We start from the raw sequence: 16,994 nt of genomic DNA on the forward strand, positions 1-16,994 counted from the left end.
AAACTACACCCTTTTTGGCTCCTACCTCAAAGCACACTGTGTTCTGTTGATCTTATGTGCTGCACAATAATGTTTAATATTTAGTATTTACTGTCATATTCCCATATATCATTGTGATGCTGTTTATTCTATTACTCTTGTTCTCTTCTGCTTGTTTTCTTTTTTCTTTCTCAGCAGGTGATCCAGGTGATTGATATATGCATTTATTTCTTTTTTTTTTTTTTTTTTCTGCTCATTCTGTTGGTTTTTGTTTTTTGCCCTTCTCCCCCGTCCCTCTTCTCAGCTGTTTCTCTTTCCCTCTTTCTTTCTCCCCTTCTTTCCCCCAGTCAAGTCTGTCCCGTATTCAGTAAGTGAAAATAAAATAAACAATAAAAGGTGAATCAAATGGACCATTACGGCAAGGCTGGGATGGTCCATTTGGTAAAGTAAAGCCGTTGGGCATCTTTCTTTGCCTTTAGACAACAATTCTGATGGCAAAAGAGCCAAACGGGACAGGCAAAAAAAAAAAAAAAAAAAGAAGTAATTATGTCAAAATCCAGCCACCCTGGTACTGTCAAGGTGTAACTAACATATCGAGTTAGAGATGCTGAGTGTACATAATTCTTGAATTATGATTAAAATAACATTCAGAGAATAAAACAAAACGAACATCAGAAATCGTTTGCAGTTAGCTACAAAACCACTTTATTGAAAAAGCAGATTATGTCATCTACAGTTAAATGATACGTCCCGATTTTAATACATTAAATAACTTTAGACTTTTTCATGTTTAGATAAATAGATCTAGTTTCCTTTTTTAAAATGAACCATCTAGGTAATCAAAACACTTAGCGATATAAAAGATGTGTGACAGGTATCCAGATGTGCTTATTGGAACTACGAGTAGGAGAAGATATCTTTTCTTTCCAAGTGATTTTTGACAGAATTATAAAATAAAATAAACTAGCCTTTTTATGTACAGGGTAACTACCTGTGTGCTATGCAGCAGAAACTGAAGTAGTACTTTTAAACAAGCGAATTAAGACATCTTTGAAGGGGATAAACTGGGCTTGTTAAGTCGTTGATAAAACACAAAAGTTCAGAAAATGCCTCATTCTTCAAGTATAGCACACATGACTTAACCCTTGTACAAAGTTGAGGTTAAACACATCAAATACGGGGGGAATGAATCACGTACAGTATGCAGTCCTTTTGTTCTTTTACACGTACTAGTCATTATTACATTCAAACGAATCTCATTACATCAGGTTACATTAAAAAGCCCTTTCGGCCTGTGGTGACCCCTGCCTTCAGTCTATGCTTCAGTCTCTGTTTTGGACACATTCAGTAGTATTTAATCAGACCTGCATGTATTACAGTATGAATAAAAGCACGGCCAGTGTTTGCAAGTAACAATTGGTGATTGTTTTACTCAAGTTTGCATACTTGACGGGTGGAGTTTAAGTGCTACGGTCAAAGTTTGACGTATGAGCTACTGGAGCATTAGCTGTGTGTCTCAAACATGTGTAAACTTCACATGTTTGAGATCCAGTATGGTACAAGAGAGAAGTTCAAACAAACACCAACAATTAGAGACAAACATCCGGAATATGGTAAGCAATGAACAGACAGCATCATCACAATCATTACCAGGTTTGAGAGCGCAAGGATCAGTGTGCTGGATGCTGCTGAGCCCTGCAAACACAGTGAGGTGCATGTGCCATGGCCCTGCCACTAATACGCACGCACACACACACACACACACACACACACACACACACACACACACACACACAATATTAGACATTATGACAAGTTGCTCTTATTTCAAATAAGCTCATATTGTTGGGGTTCATCTGCAGAAGTGCAGGATTTCTTTCAGAATTAAGAGCTTTCCTCACAAAAACAATGCTTTAAATATAATCAGGGAATGATCAACAGACTGCCAGTTCAATAAACACACTGATAACAGTCCAATGAAGAAGGTTGGGAATTTTTCCACGCTACCACAGCTTGAAGTTTAAAATATTTAAGTCTCGTGTTGGTCTTCCTTTGCATATATGTATAGATATATATGCACATCACTCACTAAAAGACATACATATAAGTGCCTGCCAATGCACACACACACACACAAACACACACACACACAATCAAAGAAGGGGGTGTGGGTGGAACTCCCTAAAGAACACAGGTGGGACCAGCAGCTCCGTGTTCTCAGGTACATCCTCCCGAAACACAACAGCAGGCTTCATGGCAGACCAGAGAAAGACACACAAACAAACCTGTTCTGTCTTAAGGCATGTGGACAAGTGGAGATTCCTCATAGTAATGCACGATGTGCTGATGTGATTTAAAAAAAAAAAAAAAGTCTGCAAAAACATCAGGAAACAGCGCCCTGAACAGATCTGGAGCAAAAGGTATTTGTAGATAAGCGTTCAGTCTGTTTTAACCCGCTTGGTTTACCCATGGTAGCAGAGAGAGTGTGGCCTTTTATGTCTCTCTTTTAAGGAAATTCAGCTACTTCCTGGTTGAAACAAATGATCATATATGCTTACCTGCATGACAATCACCAGCCTATCAAAACGACACTGTCCCAGTCTTGTAGCTTTAAAAACTGTTTGAATAAACTGTCTTTAGCCAAGAATATACCCTATATAGTTTAAAACAAGGAGTTCTCACACTTTTTTACTGGGGGAAATTCTTTTCCACAACCACTATATTATAAACCCTAAACAGATTAATTGTGCTTAGTGTCACCAGATGATGTGGGCTGATATTTCTCCATGCGCGCCAGCAACCCAGCGGTCTAATACACCGAGCTAAATAGTAACAGGAACATTATAATGCACCCTGAGAGAAGTAAGAGCTGGTGACAGACTGATATGATGTTTCCCAACCTAATGTGGGAGGGAAATAATGGATCCAATATGCTGCTTTTACTGGCGCAAATAGTTCCAGTCTATATCTGTGAATTTAAACAATGAAGTTCAGTTTTCTAACTTACAGGAATTTATTCTGAGGACCACTTAGCAATAGGTTGCGGACCCCTGGGGATCCTCAGACCCCACTTTGAGAACTGTAGATAAAAAAGAGCTAATGAATGCTTTATTTTTGGAAATTTCTCCAACAGTGAGTCACAGCTGGAATTTTTCCTGTGAGCTGTGGACATCTGCCTTGTGCGACTGCTGAGTGTCCTTTAGTGTTGCACCAAAAGCCCTAATCCTCTGTATTTAAAGACTTATCTCCGGCTAATCTCTTAAGACGTTAGGATTAAGCTAAGTCTTAATCTTAATGATATAACTTTGATGACTTGTGGTGTGATGACAGAAGGCATGAAGATAAATTTAAAAGGGTCTGAAATAAAGATTAATATTTGTTTTACATTTTGTAGGATTTAACTACAACGTATAGCTGCCTCTATACAATCTGTGCGATGGGACTGCTCATCTGTTGTCTGTTAAAGACAGAGAATGATAACATTGGTTCAGTCAGGGAGCACATGACCAAAAGAAGTATATTCTATTTGGCCTGGTCTGGGACTCCCTTGTCCTTAGAGCACCAGCGTGAAACTCCATCTCCTGTGATGGAGATGGGTTGCAATGTGACTTGCAGGTGTGTAGTACCTGTATGCAGGCTAAAGCTTATTAAATAGTGCACCCTGTATGTGATTTGCTAATTGGATCTGTAGAAGGCGGTGAGCTGAGAAGAAGAAGAAGAAGAGTGCACCCAAGCCTAGTTTCAAGGCCTGCCTGAACTAATGCGATGCTTGATTTGTAAGCTTTCTATGGTGAGTAAGGGCTAAAAGAAACTCATTTCACTGGGTGTACAAAGTGGGACAAAACAACTGAAGGCAAATACTATTTGATCCTGGTCTGCTCCTACAAAGCCTGTGAATCTCTGACAGGCATGAAGAGGCTCTGTGTCCTGGAGGAGAAATGATACAACAGACCAAAAGCTTCCGAGGCTTTAGACTGATTCTACCATGAGCGCAGCAACATTAAAAAGAAAACAACAAAACAAGAATCTACATCTAAGATCTGATGTGGAAAATGTCTGCAAAATATATATCCATATATAAAAGACAATCTATGTGCATCTAAAATTTTCTGTCATCATATAATCATTAATTAAGACACTGCTTGTGACTTCTAAGTGGAATGTCAGTCCGTCCTCTGGGCTTGTGGTGCTACTCTGCATCGGTGATGTCGAGGTGGTGCAAGGGTGACAGTTTTTCATCACAGCCCTGTGTCATGAATGCTGGGTGTCCATTGCATAGCCTTTAGCAGGACTCCATTTCAGTGTTAGAAGCTACACGGGGAGAGCCCACTCTGAAGGCACGGCATGCCCACCGTTGGGCCTGTCCGGCCCAGCCAGCACTGGAATGCAGTGGCTCGTTCCCCGGCCTTCCTGACGCTAACATCAGCAGCGTTCTCAGATGTGACAGCACTGGTGAATTCACGTGGTAAATTGCTTCAGTCAAAGCATAAGAGTGAAAGATACAGAAAGGATGAGAGAGAAAGCAAGGAGAGAGTTGAATTTGCGCTTTCTCCTCCAATCCAGAAACCCTCTTTCTGATGAATGTGCTGGGGTCAGGAGGTGTGACGTCATCAGGGGCCTCTGGGTGAGCTGGCGTGTTGACTTTCAGGGTTAGGCGCCCAAGGGGGAGGGGGATGGAAAGGACCACAAATGGAGGGTAAGGGAGGGACCCTTTTTCCCAACCCTAGCATGTAATAGCAGGGCTTGTGGTGGGAGCTGCACTGTGTGTGTTAGTCCACGGACTGGCTGTCCAGCTGAGGACGGGGGCAGTAACTCAGATGGCCACAGAGAGGCTTCTCTGGAACTGCTGAAGAGGGTGCAGGCCTTTTTTTGCCCACTGCTGGTGTCCCAGATCACCTGGGATGTGGAGCTTAGTTCTCCCAATCACAGTTCAGTGACATGGAGAGGGTAGCTGGGGGGCGCATGGGCAGGAACCTGCGACTGGAGCCGAAGGATGTGGCAGTCGTGGCAGAGCAGGTGGCCTTCCAGTGGATAACAGCGGTGCCTTTCCTCATCATTTAACTGGAGACCGCAGTCCTGAAATAAATATAATTACATATATTTAATAATCACGCTCACACATATTAATAAAAATCCATTTAGACACTATAAAACATGTATTTTACATGCACTGGTAAATTTTGAGGTTTTATGCTATTTTGCTTCCAAAATGTCTCAGACTGGTGGAACAATCATACAGTCAGGCATTTACCTTTTGCTAATTTGAGATTTTACACATGAACTTCAGACATTTTCAGCAGAATTGTGTTGGGATGATTTCAAAAGGAGGAAACAGCAGGAAAGAGTGTACTTCAAAGACCGAAGCTGGCAATGTGGTTTAGATGAGAGAGCTGCCTGGGCAGAGCACGCCGGAGGCAGCACACATGGTGCTACTTTGACTACTCGCTGTACATTTTGCAGATCAGAACAAAAACCCCAAATTACCCATCGACCTTTTCAGAAGTGAGCTTGCAGCTTAAAGACTGTCTAATTTCATCTGACGTTTCCACTGTCACATGGATCTCTTGGGTGCATGCACTACTTGGCACGAGTAAGCAAACACCTTTTGTCTTTTTAAGTAAAATAGTAGATGTTTATGATCCACAACCTTCTCTGTGATCTTCCTATTTTCCACTTGCCTGATAACTTCATCTTCAATCCTTTGTCCGATATATCAACCATCCCTTCTCTGCACATGTCCAAACCATTTCGACCTGAGCTGTTCCTCTGATATACTCATTTCTAAGCTTGTCTGTTCCAGTGATTCACAACAAATATCCAGGTTTCTGCTGTGCATATTTAAATAGTGAACTGTAGACCTGCGATGCAAAGTAACTGGAGAGGTTTTAAAGTAATAATTATAAGCTTTCAATATTTAACCAGTAAATATTGAATTTCAAACATATATCTTTAAAATCAGATTTCTTTCTTATATTTTAAGCCCAAAATCTCCACCTATAGCTACCAAACTTTCAATTTTTGGAGCAGTCTATATCCTGAAGGTTTTAATAGCATTCAGAGTCACATTTATGGAAGATTTTACTCTTAAAAACTTGGGGGGGAAAGTATTTTTTTCCTGTTGATAACAGCAAAAACAGATTTCAACAAATTAAGCCACCTGCAATATAAAAGTACTTTGCTCAGTGTAAAGTTATTAGTTAGTTTTTAATTATTTTTACTGTCTTTACCTGTAGTTTCTTTCCTTAAAGAAATAATTTGAGATTTTGGGAAACAGGCTTGTTTGCAGAAAATGAACAGATGAGAAAACTAATTAGTGACACCAAGTTGTGCCAGTGACTTCAGTGTGGGCGTCTTTCTGGACCCTCGTTGTAAACAGGGTGCTGACTCTGAGACAAATCATAGACAGTGAGTGGGTTTATCCTTGAAGAGTTCAGATGTCCAGAGGGAACTGTGGTTTTGAGAAAAGCTGCCTCCAAAGACGGGGATAGAGGCTGTTCAAATTGTATGCTTTGATGAATGAGCACACTGATCTCTGAGCCTGCAGAGGAATTCTGCGCATGGCTGACATGACGAGACCCCGATGTGGACCCTGACCATGTTGGAGGGATTACATAAACTGACTGCTAACCACTCGGGTGATTTAAAACCGGATAAACAGCTTAAAAATGTACATATTATAAATGAATTTTCACTGTGCATCAATGTGATTCTCGCTGTATTTTCAAAAATCCAACTGTCGTGTTACAGCATTACAGAAAAAACATGTTTTTTTCCCCTCAATATGTAATTATTTACCATCTTCAGAATGATTCAACTGCAGACTTTACCCTTCCTGTCCATAAGCCTCCCTCTCACCCCCCATTCAGAGCTCCACTGAATGATTACCCGCTGCTTATATAACGATCTGATGCATTTCTATGAAGCGGAACCTCAGCCATTCAGACATATGCAAGTTGTATCCTGCTCAGGGGATAGTAAAAATGATCTCACGAAAAAAAGAAAAAAAACCCTGCTCAATCGCTGCAGGGAGGCGTGAAATGTTTATTTGTTTCACTAAACATTTATGGCACACTTGAACTAAAAAAAAAATCTAGCAGCCAAGTTGAGCGACAGGATGACTGAGATGTCAGAAGCTGGGTTTAAGCAGCAAGCCCCCAGCCGAGCTGCAATGCGCTTTGTCAATGAGTCACATATTGAGCTGTAACCTTTGGTTGATATCCATCAGTATGTTTTTTTTCCCCTGTCTGTGTCTCATTCATTCCACAAGAGCAGTGATTCACACTCGTTGGTAGAAAACAGTGAGTCTATTCTTATCCCACGATTTGGAGATCTTACCACAGTTCACTGTGTTTACGGGACTAAGCAGATGTGCACGTGTGTTAGTGTGTGTGTGTGTGTGTGTGCTAAAGTAGTGTGCAAATATGTCCTTGTGTGTGTTTTTATAATTTCAACCGCCTCAAAAGTTGAATCATGCACAGTGATGCTTAATTCACTCTAATCAAATCCCAGGCATGGCAGATCACTCTTACTCATACCTTGTGAAGTGTGTGTGAGAAAGAGAGACTACAGTCAGTGTACGCAGTCGAAGTGACTCACCTCACAATGGTAGCACTCCACGTGGTAGTCCTTGTCCATAGAAACAACGCGAATAGTTTCCTCAGAGCCCTGTGGAGACAAACACACAGAAAGTGATGAGTTTGATGTTTGAGCCCTGCAGCTTTTATTATTAATTTTTGATTCATTCATTCTACTTTTATCTAAAACATATTGGCTTTTATTTTCACCTTCAAAGCAAAAGCTTTTGTTTGCTTTGGTTTTTGTACATTTTTTCTGTAAGCATCTCCCTGTTGGTGATTGTGTGCTAGTAAGAGATCATTAAAAAGAAAATCCATGAAAAATTCAATGAAAAAGAAAATCGGACGATTCTTCCCTCACAGGGCGCCGCTATGTGGAGCTGTTATTTTTCGATTGCTTTGTGAAGTTATATTCTGACTTTGTGCTCGTTTGAATCTGCAGTGGGTGTAGTGGATCTCCTTGAGTGTGTCAGAAGGGCGACTCTTCAAGTTGAATTTTTGAGAATGCAGATGTAAATGAAGACAGTCAAATCTGGTGAGAAAGTGAGTGATGAGTGAGAATTAGGTTGTTCTATGTGAAGGTGCAGTTTGGGTCAGTTGTGGTGAATGTTCTCCCTCAGACACGTTGGGATGTTACAGAAAACCTCAACACTGACAAAGATCCCAGGGGGGAAAAATCACGCTGTAAATGTTTGTGAATCTGAGCTTGGACACCTGCTCCCGGTTGGTATCTGAGTTGTAGCAGCATCTCTTATTGCCGTTCTTGATCCCAGATTAGATTTTGCCACCTCTTTTACATAGATTCGGAAAAAATTAGTTACATGAATGAGCCTTTTTGCAAATACACCCGACGTTCACATGATTAATGTCAAATTCTGGTCTCTGAGTCCAACCAAAGTCATCAGTAACACTCAAAAACGGCAAGATGTAATATTGTTTTGCTCGTTACCTGGGCTGGAAGGATGGGCTGGTTACATGAGGCACACTTGGGGGCAAAAACCCTGTAATGGAAAAAAAATCGTCAACCTTGTGTTTAACTCAACTAAATCTAAAAGTTGTTTTTAGACATATAATACACATTCATACCCAATTTTTGGATGCTGTTTAAAATGTAAACAAAAACAGAATGCAATACAAATCTCACAAACCTATATTTTACTTACAATAGAACAGAAAACATATCAATGGCTCAAGCTGAGAAAATCTACCACTTTAAGGGAAAAAAATTGGCTCATTTTTCATTTGCTGGCAGCAACACATCTCAAAAAACTTAGGACGAGGCCATGTTTATCACTGTGTACCAACAACAGATGGGATGGGCGCAACAAATGATTGCTCTTGCCATTAAATTCAAATTGATGTAATATTTATCACGAAATAATTAAATATTTCAATTTAAACATGTGACATGATAATTAAATATGAGTTTATGAGAATTGCAAATCGTGGCTTTCTGTTTTCATCCCAACTCTTTTGGAATTGTGGTTGTAAATACCAGGACAATAATTAAACAAACAGGAGGGTGTGGCGTACCCCCGTGACACCTGGCAGACTGAGACAGACTGCTTCTTTGTGCCAAACATTACTTTTACGTGCTGAGCTGTTTGTTTACAAAAACGATCGTCTTCTTACGTGTGGTAGTCTTTGACACAGTAGATGTTGTTCTCAACGTCCACAGTGAAAGGCACTCCATCTAGACCCTCCTTACACACAACACAGCGGAAACAGCCGGGATGGTAGGACTTGCCTAGTGCCTGGAGGATCTAAACTCCCACACAGAAAAAAATAGAGAAGAAAATAGAAGATAATAATAGTTCTTATATAGGACTTAAATAACAGGTATGGACATGCAGTAGGACATAATAGGCAGAGAAAGGGTTACACTCTCTAAAGGGCTGTCCAATTTTTTATTGGAATAGGGTTATTCAGACAGTATGTGAGATTGCTGGAGTGAAGGTCTCAAATATAATTGACTTTGGACTCCTGCAGGACAAAAAGATGATAACTTTATCTTGGAGAAAAATTGATGTAGCTATAGATATATGTATGAGTGAAGGAAATTATATCTTGGAAAAATACTGGATTATACAACACTACATCTTTTTTATCTGTATCTTCTTTAAAATTCTTTGTTAAATATGTAAAGTAAAAATTCTCTGTTCTCCTCTAACGGTTGTGAAAACACAGCAGCATGTTTAACTGCTGAATCAGATTAATGATTTTTATTAAAAACGTGGTTGATAAGGAAAAAAAGGTCTTCGTTGCTCAAGGCTCTTACCATCTCCATGATGAGGTGACCACACACAAAGCACTTCTCAGCCGTCTGCTGGAAACCAGAGTACTGTGGGTGAAACCAGACACGCAGATTATCATGCTGAGTATTGCTTTTTTGGATACTGTTGCACTGACTGACCTTGCAATCTAAAGCAATGCTTCACACTTTCTGCATGAAAACATGTTTCAATCTTGTATTTATCTACAGAGGGAATTGCTTGTTAAATGAGATCAGTTATGCCCTTTTCACCTCTATATCTTTATTTTTGAACTCTGCGTGAATTACAATTAAAAACAATTCTTATTTGTCTCATACTGAATGTAAATGTAGCCTCAAAAAAGCTGTTACAGTTTCGCTCACTTTGGCTGGCTGCATCTTCTAATGGTTCACTTACACCAGAGCAAAAATAGGATGTCAACCACCTAGCAACTAAGCAGAATTGTTTGTTTCCCAGTGACTGTATTATTATTATTTTTTTTTTGTTTTGTTTTGCTTTGAGCGTGTGGCACATTCAATTTCTGTGGGACCTCTGTGCTCTCAGTCAGAGCTGTGCGTGTCAAATGACCATATAAGGATATCATCTCTCTGACATTGTACAGAACCAAGAGCTGAAAAAACTGCCAGTGTTCAGTGTTTTGAAGCGTGAGCTGTTGAGCTATTCAACCTTAATGTGTTGACCTCATTATTTGTAACTTTGACCATGTTAAATGTAACAGTTTAATTATGAAAGGAAATAAATAAAAGCATAATAGATACACTTTATAATGAGATGACCAGGCTTTATTTAGAATCATCTCATCATTCTCTTAGCCTCCATTACTTTTTTTTACAGCTATAACTAATTCGTCAAAGATTCCTTCATGTTGAGGGAGTTTAGTGCCCTCTGTCTTCTACAGGAAATAAAACACTCGCCAACACATCAGTAGCTCCTTCCCTTCAAACCTGAAGCCCAGGCGAATAATTAAAGCGACCATCTGCAGCACACAACCCCCTCTGGGTCGTGACCTGATTGATACAGAGGGGCCTGCTAATGGAGACACTGCTACCAGGTGGAGGTGGTAGGTCATGATGGGCAGGCTGCCCCCTGCCCTGACATCTCTGCTCTGAATCTACCATCTGCCAGCACCTCCCCCCACCTATGAAGCACCCCCAGGGTGACAGCCCAGACTAGCCGTGCATCAGCCGTAGGAGGGAGGCGGAAGGAGATTAGTCTCATCCCGACATCTCAAAGGTGTTGATTGTAAATTGCAAAACAGGAATCTGAGTGTTTCCTAACAGGCCAGCAGGTTACAGGAAAGCTGCCTATAAACAGGAAGTACTGTCAGCACATGAGGCTAACAGTTATGGTGTAATCTGGACAACAAAACCAATTTCAACATCTGCGTTAGAGGAAGTGTTTGCAGCCACCTTCCTTGTTTGAAATCAGTTACATTTTATTCAAATCACATACAGCTAGAGTAAACAAAATATGATGGTCACGATTCTCAGTGTTCAGTGGAGCATGAGATCAGGTCCAGTGTCTGGCCTGTTAACCTGCAGCAGATGGACCAGGAGTCTGAGAGCTGCAGCTGTCCAACCCTCCTCCTCCTTCTCCACCTCCTAATTGTAAGTGCCGGGGAGCAGCTCGCAGTGTAATTGAGCTCCTTGGGGAAATTATTAGTGTGAATTGAAGGGGTGGTGCTAAAGCCCTAATTGTAGCTGTTCAGTGTTTTTCCTCCAGAGGGTTCAAGAATGTAGCCTGAGGTCCTAATTCTTCGCTCTTTCTGCTCCACCTGCATCCCCGTCTGACTCCAGCATGAGGCAAACACACAGTGATGCACTCATCACAGAACAAAATCAATAACCATGAGAGCACTTACCAGAAAGTCCTCCTCACAGTAGACCTTTCCATTGACGTTGTAGAACGCTTTCCCTCGTAGCCTCCTCCCTGAAAAGATGAACGGCAAATTAAAAATGCAACATGCAAAGATGTATATAGACTATATAGTCAAAAGTATGTGGATGCTCATAGTTTTGTACTTTGGATCTAGAAATCTTAAGGCACAGACCCTTACAGTAAACAAGAGAACCGCTTATATACAGTGGGAATATTATTTCTCATCTCCTTGCATTCATTTGCTATTTTGTTGTCTACCAACAACCAAACAGTGTGACGAGGGATTTTCTGACAACCAAACATTATTATAGCACACTGTACTTTACAGTATACCACAAGTGGACATCAAGGTATGAATTATTTTTTTTGTAACGGTACATTTTAAGCAGTTCTTTCCTTTAACAACAAAAACAACAACTAAAAAAAGTTGACGTGAGCCCCAGACTTTATGTGTAGTTGTTACATTTTGGGAATTACGAATAAGTGATACAGCAAAGGTCTTGGTTAACCTACTGAAAGAAGAAGAAGAAAGACAACTATCACAAAAGCCATGTGTCTTTTGACTTCAGCTGGACTGAATGATCATCATCACTGTCATCTGTCAGTACAGTTTGGGTAATAATAAAAAAGCACTTTGCAAATGAAACATCTGAGAGAAATAGGCCAACATCAAAATAGTGGTAGACCGTTCAAAAGTGTCTGATTTAAAAGTGTCTTTTCCAGTGAAGGCAAGGTATCTGCCAGTGGACTGATGACATCCAGATGTTACAAACTGAATCAAAAGGAGAACTAATGATATGTCAGAGGACACAAAGGCTATTTTCTGAACATATAAATATAGTCATCCCTTTAAATTCTGGCTTACACAAAAATTGTGAAAACCATTGCACTGAACATTGTTGCACACCAACCTTAGCCAAGTTTAGTGTAAAACCGTAAAAACCATCCCAGAATACTAGAGAAAGCAAAGAGATGAGCTTATCCAATTTTCCACTTTTTAAAATCTGATGATAAAATAGTCGATTTTCTTTATTGCTGGTTTGCAGATTTCTGTCACAGCTGCACCATCCACCCACTGTTTAAACCTACTGTTTGTAAAGGACATGAAAAGGAAGCTGAATTCGGAATAGAAGAAAGGTAGCTTAAATGAAAGAATGTCGGCCTTCTAGTGAAGAGCAGTTAAAATTGCATGTCGCAGGTAGAGAATGAACTGAGTAGCTGCACCGAGGTCCAGTATTAGAAAAATAAATTGTATCTTGAAATACGAATCCTCCCGCAGACATCAATAATAAAAATATGGAAGAGAAAATGTGCACTTTTAGACTGTATTTGTTAGGTTATCACTTCTTTGCCCCCCAAAAACTAAAAAAACTAAAAAATAAACAATTAACCAATTATTTCAGACAGAACATGCGATATAACACTTCTGTTAACTTTTACATGCAAAAACACATCCTACTGTATCCTTTTCTTTTATCTGCCACGGCCACAGCACACAGAGTGCGGAGCAGATGGTTCGCTAAAAAAAGGGAACTTTCTGCCTCCGTTTAATTACCTCAACCATTGATCCCGACAAGAATCCATTCACAACCCATACACAATCAATACAGCAGGCTGCTTGCCAAACCTCCCCCAAAAATCTCCACTCTTCCCTGCTATTGTGCACTGCTCACAGACAGACCAACAATAGCAGACTGGAGGGAGGATGTCCCTTATTCTGACACATACAGAAAACGACAACCAGCTTTTCAACACCGCTTCATTACTCTAAATAACTTTAAAACCCTAAAAAAGTCACAGGCCCACAACACATAAACATGTCCACACTGTGAGCCCGGGTTCAGGACACCGAGCTTCTAGCGCAGAGTGAGAACACTGAATTCCTCTGGGTTAGACTTCATTCATCAGAATCCAAGTTTGAATCCAAACTGAAAAGGAAATTCTGCTGCGGGCTGGCTTCTACAGCCCCCTGCCATGCATCTCACACTGCTCGCCCATTCAAATTCATTTAACAGCAGCGGTGTCTCTGTGGCAGCACGATGACTTCACCCAAGCCTGGCAGACGAAACCCATGGATCTCATAAATCTGCAGGATTAGTCAGATTTAATTGTCGTCCTGAGCCACCACTGATTTTATGGGTGTCCCAGCATGAAAAATATGCTGCTTTTTTTTTTTAAACTTAAATTTATGCAGTCGCTATATTTCATACACATGCACTCACATGCACTCACACACACACACACTGTCACAATGCTGGGAGATGGCAATACATTAACATCCACATAAATGGCTGGAGCAGCAGAGGAATGTTGTCCACACAATAGGTGAGACTTTTAAGACTTTGAGACTGAGGAGCAATTAGCATTTTGGTAGCGAGGAGCAAAAAAGAAAAGGAGGATTGAAGAAGAGCTCTTCATAGATGAGACTTTGAAGGGGCTAAACTGGCAGGAGCAGTGAGATTATAGTGAACAGTGCAGCAGCAGGGGCTGCGAGGTGTTGCTGTGTGCTGGTCTGTGGCCTCTGCTCTGGAGTTTGGGGTCTGGAAGGTGAATACAAAGGCCCCAGTGCTGATGACTGTGTGGAGCGCTGCTAGGGGAGCAGGCCGACTGAGCAAACGGGGACATTCTTTCTGCCTGAGGTCACTAGCTGGTCCCATTCATCCCCCCCGCACCTCTCCAGCACCCGCTCTCTGCCCACTTCCATCACCAAGAAAAAGAGGGGGAGGGCTCCATGCCTCCCTCTCGCTCCTTTGGCCTTTTGTGACCAGACATTGCTGCAGAGGGGCCGAATGTCCTCACAGTCCTGCAAGGCATTGAATCAGTAGCTCTATTTATATTTTGCAATCTACCTGCAGGTTTTACAGAGCCTGATCCATGATTATAGCTCAGTCAAATTGCTCCCATTAGGCCCCTGACTGCATGTAAACTTGAGCATATTTTACCCATCCTGGCATCATAGACTAGCTAGATGTGCAGTTTGGGATTTACTTTAAAACCCTTTTCTCATTTTCATGTCTCACTCTGCTTGCTTGTCTTAGTTATTACTTTTAGAAGTTCCAACCAGAGGTTGTGTTAGACTTTGTCATCGCCTTTCATTTTGATGGACAGGGTTGTGAAGTTTCCTAACTTATTTTCTCATTACCTACCTACAAATAAAAAGAGTATCCATTGATGGGGACATCAATTCATAAGGGACAAATAATGGTACATCACAAAAAAGAATAGAAATGTAAAAAATCTGCTGTAAGGTCACTCCACATGTCAGCAGCAAAAGAAACAGATTCGACAGTTCAAGCGGAGGCACTAAAACAACCTTGTGTCTAAACTAGCAAATATAAGGTGACTTGAGCTGGGTGCTTGATTGAGTGTATTCAAATGCATCAAAGAGGGCTGCTGCAGAGGCGAAAGCTTTTTGTGTCCGATTTTATTTTATTCTGAAGGGCAAACTCTGTCCAACCTCGCTCTGCTGCTACACCCAAAACTGAAATAACCAGCATCATGTTTCCAGCAGGAAAGTGATTGTAATTTAACAAAAGTTTTTTATGATTAAACTTTCCAATGCTGCAAGCGCTTACTTCCCCATGAGGTTCATTTTGCCTGCCTAATCTGCTCCTTCTGCATGAGGAACCAGCTGCACCCATGACTCAGTCGTAATCACGCTCCGACACCTCACTGGAGGATTCAACCGTGTATGTTTAATTTTAGGTTGTATATATAGAAGACAGCAACTGGTGTGTTTATTTAATATTTTGATGAATCCACCATCTAATCCATCAAAAAGACTGACAGACTTCAGATTTTTCCATCACTTTTTAAAAAAAAGAAAAACATTTAGTTAACTGGAGTCAATTTTCAATTGATTCAATTTTAAGTCAAAAGTTGACACAGGGCACTTTAATTTCAAACCATACTCGCATTATTTTGACATCACAGCATTTGAAACTAGAGGTTTACAACTGATTTTGTTAGGTTATTTACACAGTCATAGTATTTACTTAATTTCATAGTTTATATTTTATAGGGACAGGTATGCAACATGCCTAACAGCACAGAGCTAATTTTCAATAGCATTTAAAATCCATGAACGTCAGCACACCACATGCATATGAGTTTGGTATGGTTTATAATGACACATAATGATGAGTGATTTTCTCCTCTCCCTCTTTCTGCTCCTGACCTCTGCACGTATGACGGCCGCGTGCAATTTTTGGTCATTTACAAATCTCAGCTCATCTGTTAGTGCATGCATTTTGAATGCTGGTGTTGCCATGGAAATAAAGACTGATGTGTCACCATGGCGAAGGTATCATTCGGCTAAATTTTCCTCTGGTATGGCAGTTTCGGTTAAGCCTATTCAGTCAAAAAAGAAAGAAAAAACCCAGCAGGAGTCACTCGTCTTCACTGAAAGGATAGAAATCATTTCATTGGGCATCCAGGTTGTTTAGACGCTTTCACCTAAAATGAGAGCTGTGTATTTTTTCTACACAATGTTAGTGTGTCTGAGATTCATCCTTGGATCATGTGGGAGATGTGGCCTTTTCTATGACTACCAAAATGAGAATGTGGGAATCTTATTTTTGCATAATACAAAAAGAAGATTTAACACGTTGCAGTGACTTTGTTAAGTTGCATGCTGTTTCTGGTCTGAATAATTTTTTCCTACCGATAAGATACAGATGTAATTGTGATCTTTTGTACATTTTGGATGCAGGACGTGTGTCGACTATTCTCTGCAACTCTAGAAAACTGACAAAAAATCCAACCCTTAAGGTTAAGTTCATGGCTGGAGTTCAAATAGAAGTGAAGATGACAGGATTTCTTTCAGTGTAACCTGAGCTCATGGTATGCACATGAAGCTCGACCCAAGACTTCCAAAGCCACAGAGAGTCCCCCCTTTGGATAGTACTTTATGAACATTGAGGAATTATTATGATATGTTTACTTTGAAAATCTTTGTGTTATCTCTTTTGATTTTTTTAAGGACAGGCATTTATTAAACAGAGTGAAAAAGTGTTACTTCTCTAGTCATGGTATATGTCTAGCACACACACACACACACACACACACACACACACACACACACACACACACACACACACACACACACACATTAATTTTCTGTTGCAGCAATGGTAAGTTACTGACTTTTTCAACTGTTGGGCTTGATAGCTTTACCTGGATTAGTGCACTGAATATGAAGCTGAAGATTTAAAGGAAGGAAATAATAAAGTTTTCATAAATATGATGAATTAAACTATGGGTAGAGAAATGAAGCATGCTTTACGTTTCT

At 40.5% G+C, this 16,994-nt stretch overlaps 1 protein-coding gene across 2 annotated transcripts in view; it reads right to left on the reverse strand.

Annotated features, from left to right (window-relative positions):
• Positions 1 to 552: 552 nt before the first annotated feature.
• wtip (WT1 interacting protein) overlaps positions 553 to 16,994 on the reverse strand; it is a 36,313-nt gene continuing 19,871 nt past the window's right edge. For both annotated transcript variants that reach the window (XM_085250004.1, XM_085249932.1), the window contains 6 exons: positions 11,688 to 11,755; positions 9,832 to 9,894; positions 9,186 to 9,316; positions 8,503 to 8,554; positions 7,576 to 7,644; positions 553 to 5,055 (listed from right to left, as the gene is read on the reverse strand). In XM_085250004.1, coding sequence (XP_085106130.1) covers positions 4,903 to 5,055; positions 7,576 to 7,644; positions 8,503 to 8,554; positions 9,186 to 9,316; positions 9,832 to 9,894; positions 11,688 to 11,755 — 536 coding nt within the window. In that variant the 3' untranslated portion in view covers positions 553 to 4,902. The remainder of the gene's footprint in view (positions 5,056 to 7,575; positions 7,645 to 8,502; positions 8,555 to 9,185; positions 9,317 to 9,831; positions 9,895 to 11,687; positions 11,756 to 16,994) is intronic.

This window comes from Mchenga conophoros, linkage group LG1 (genome assembly GCF_057382185.1).
Source record: "Mchenga conophoros isolate Kocher_MC1m ecotype Shallow Benthic linkage group LG1, M_conophoros_male_GT1.1, whole genome shotgun sequence".
NCBI classification, from domain to species: domain Eukaryota; kingdom Metazoa; phylum Chordata; class Actinopteri; order Cichliformes; family Cichlidae; genus Mchenga; species Mchenga conophoros.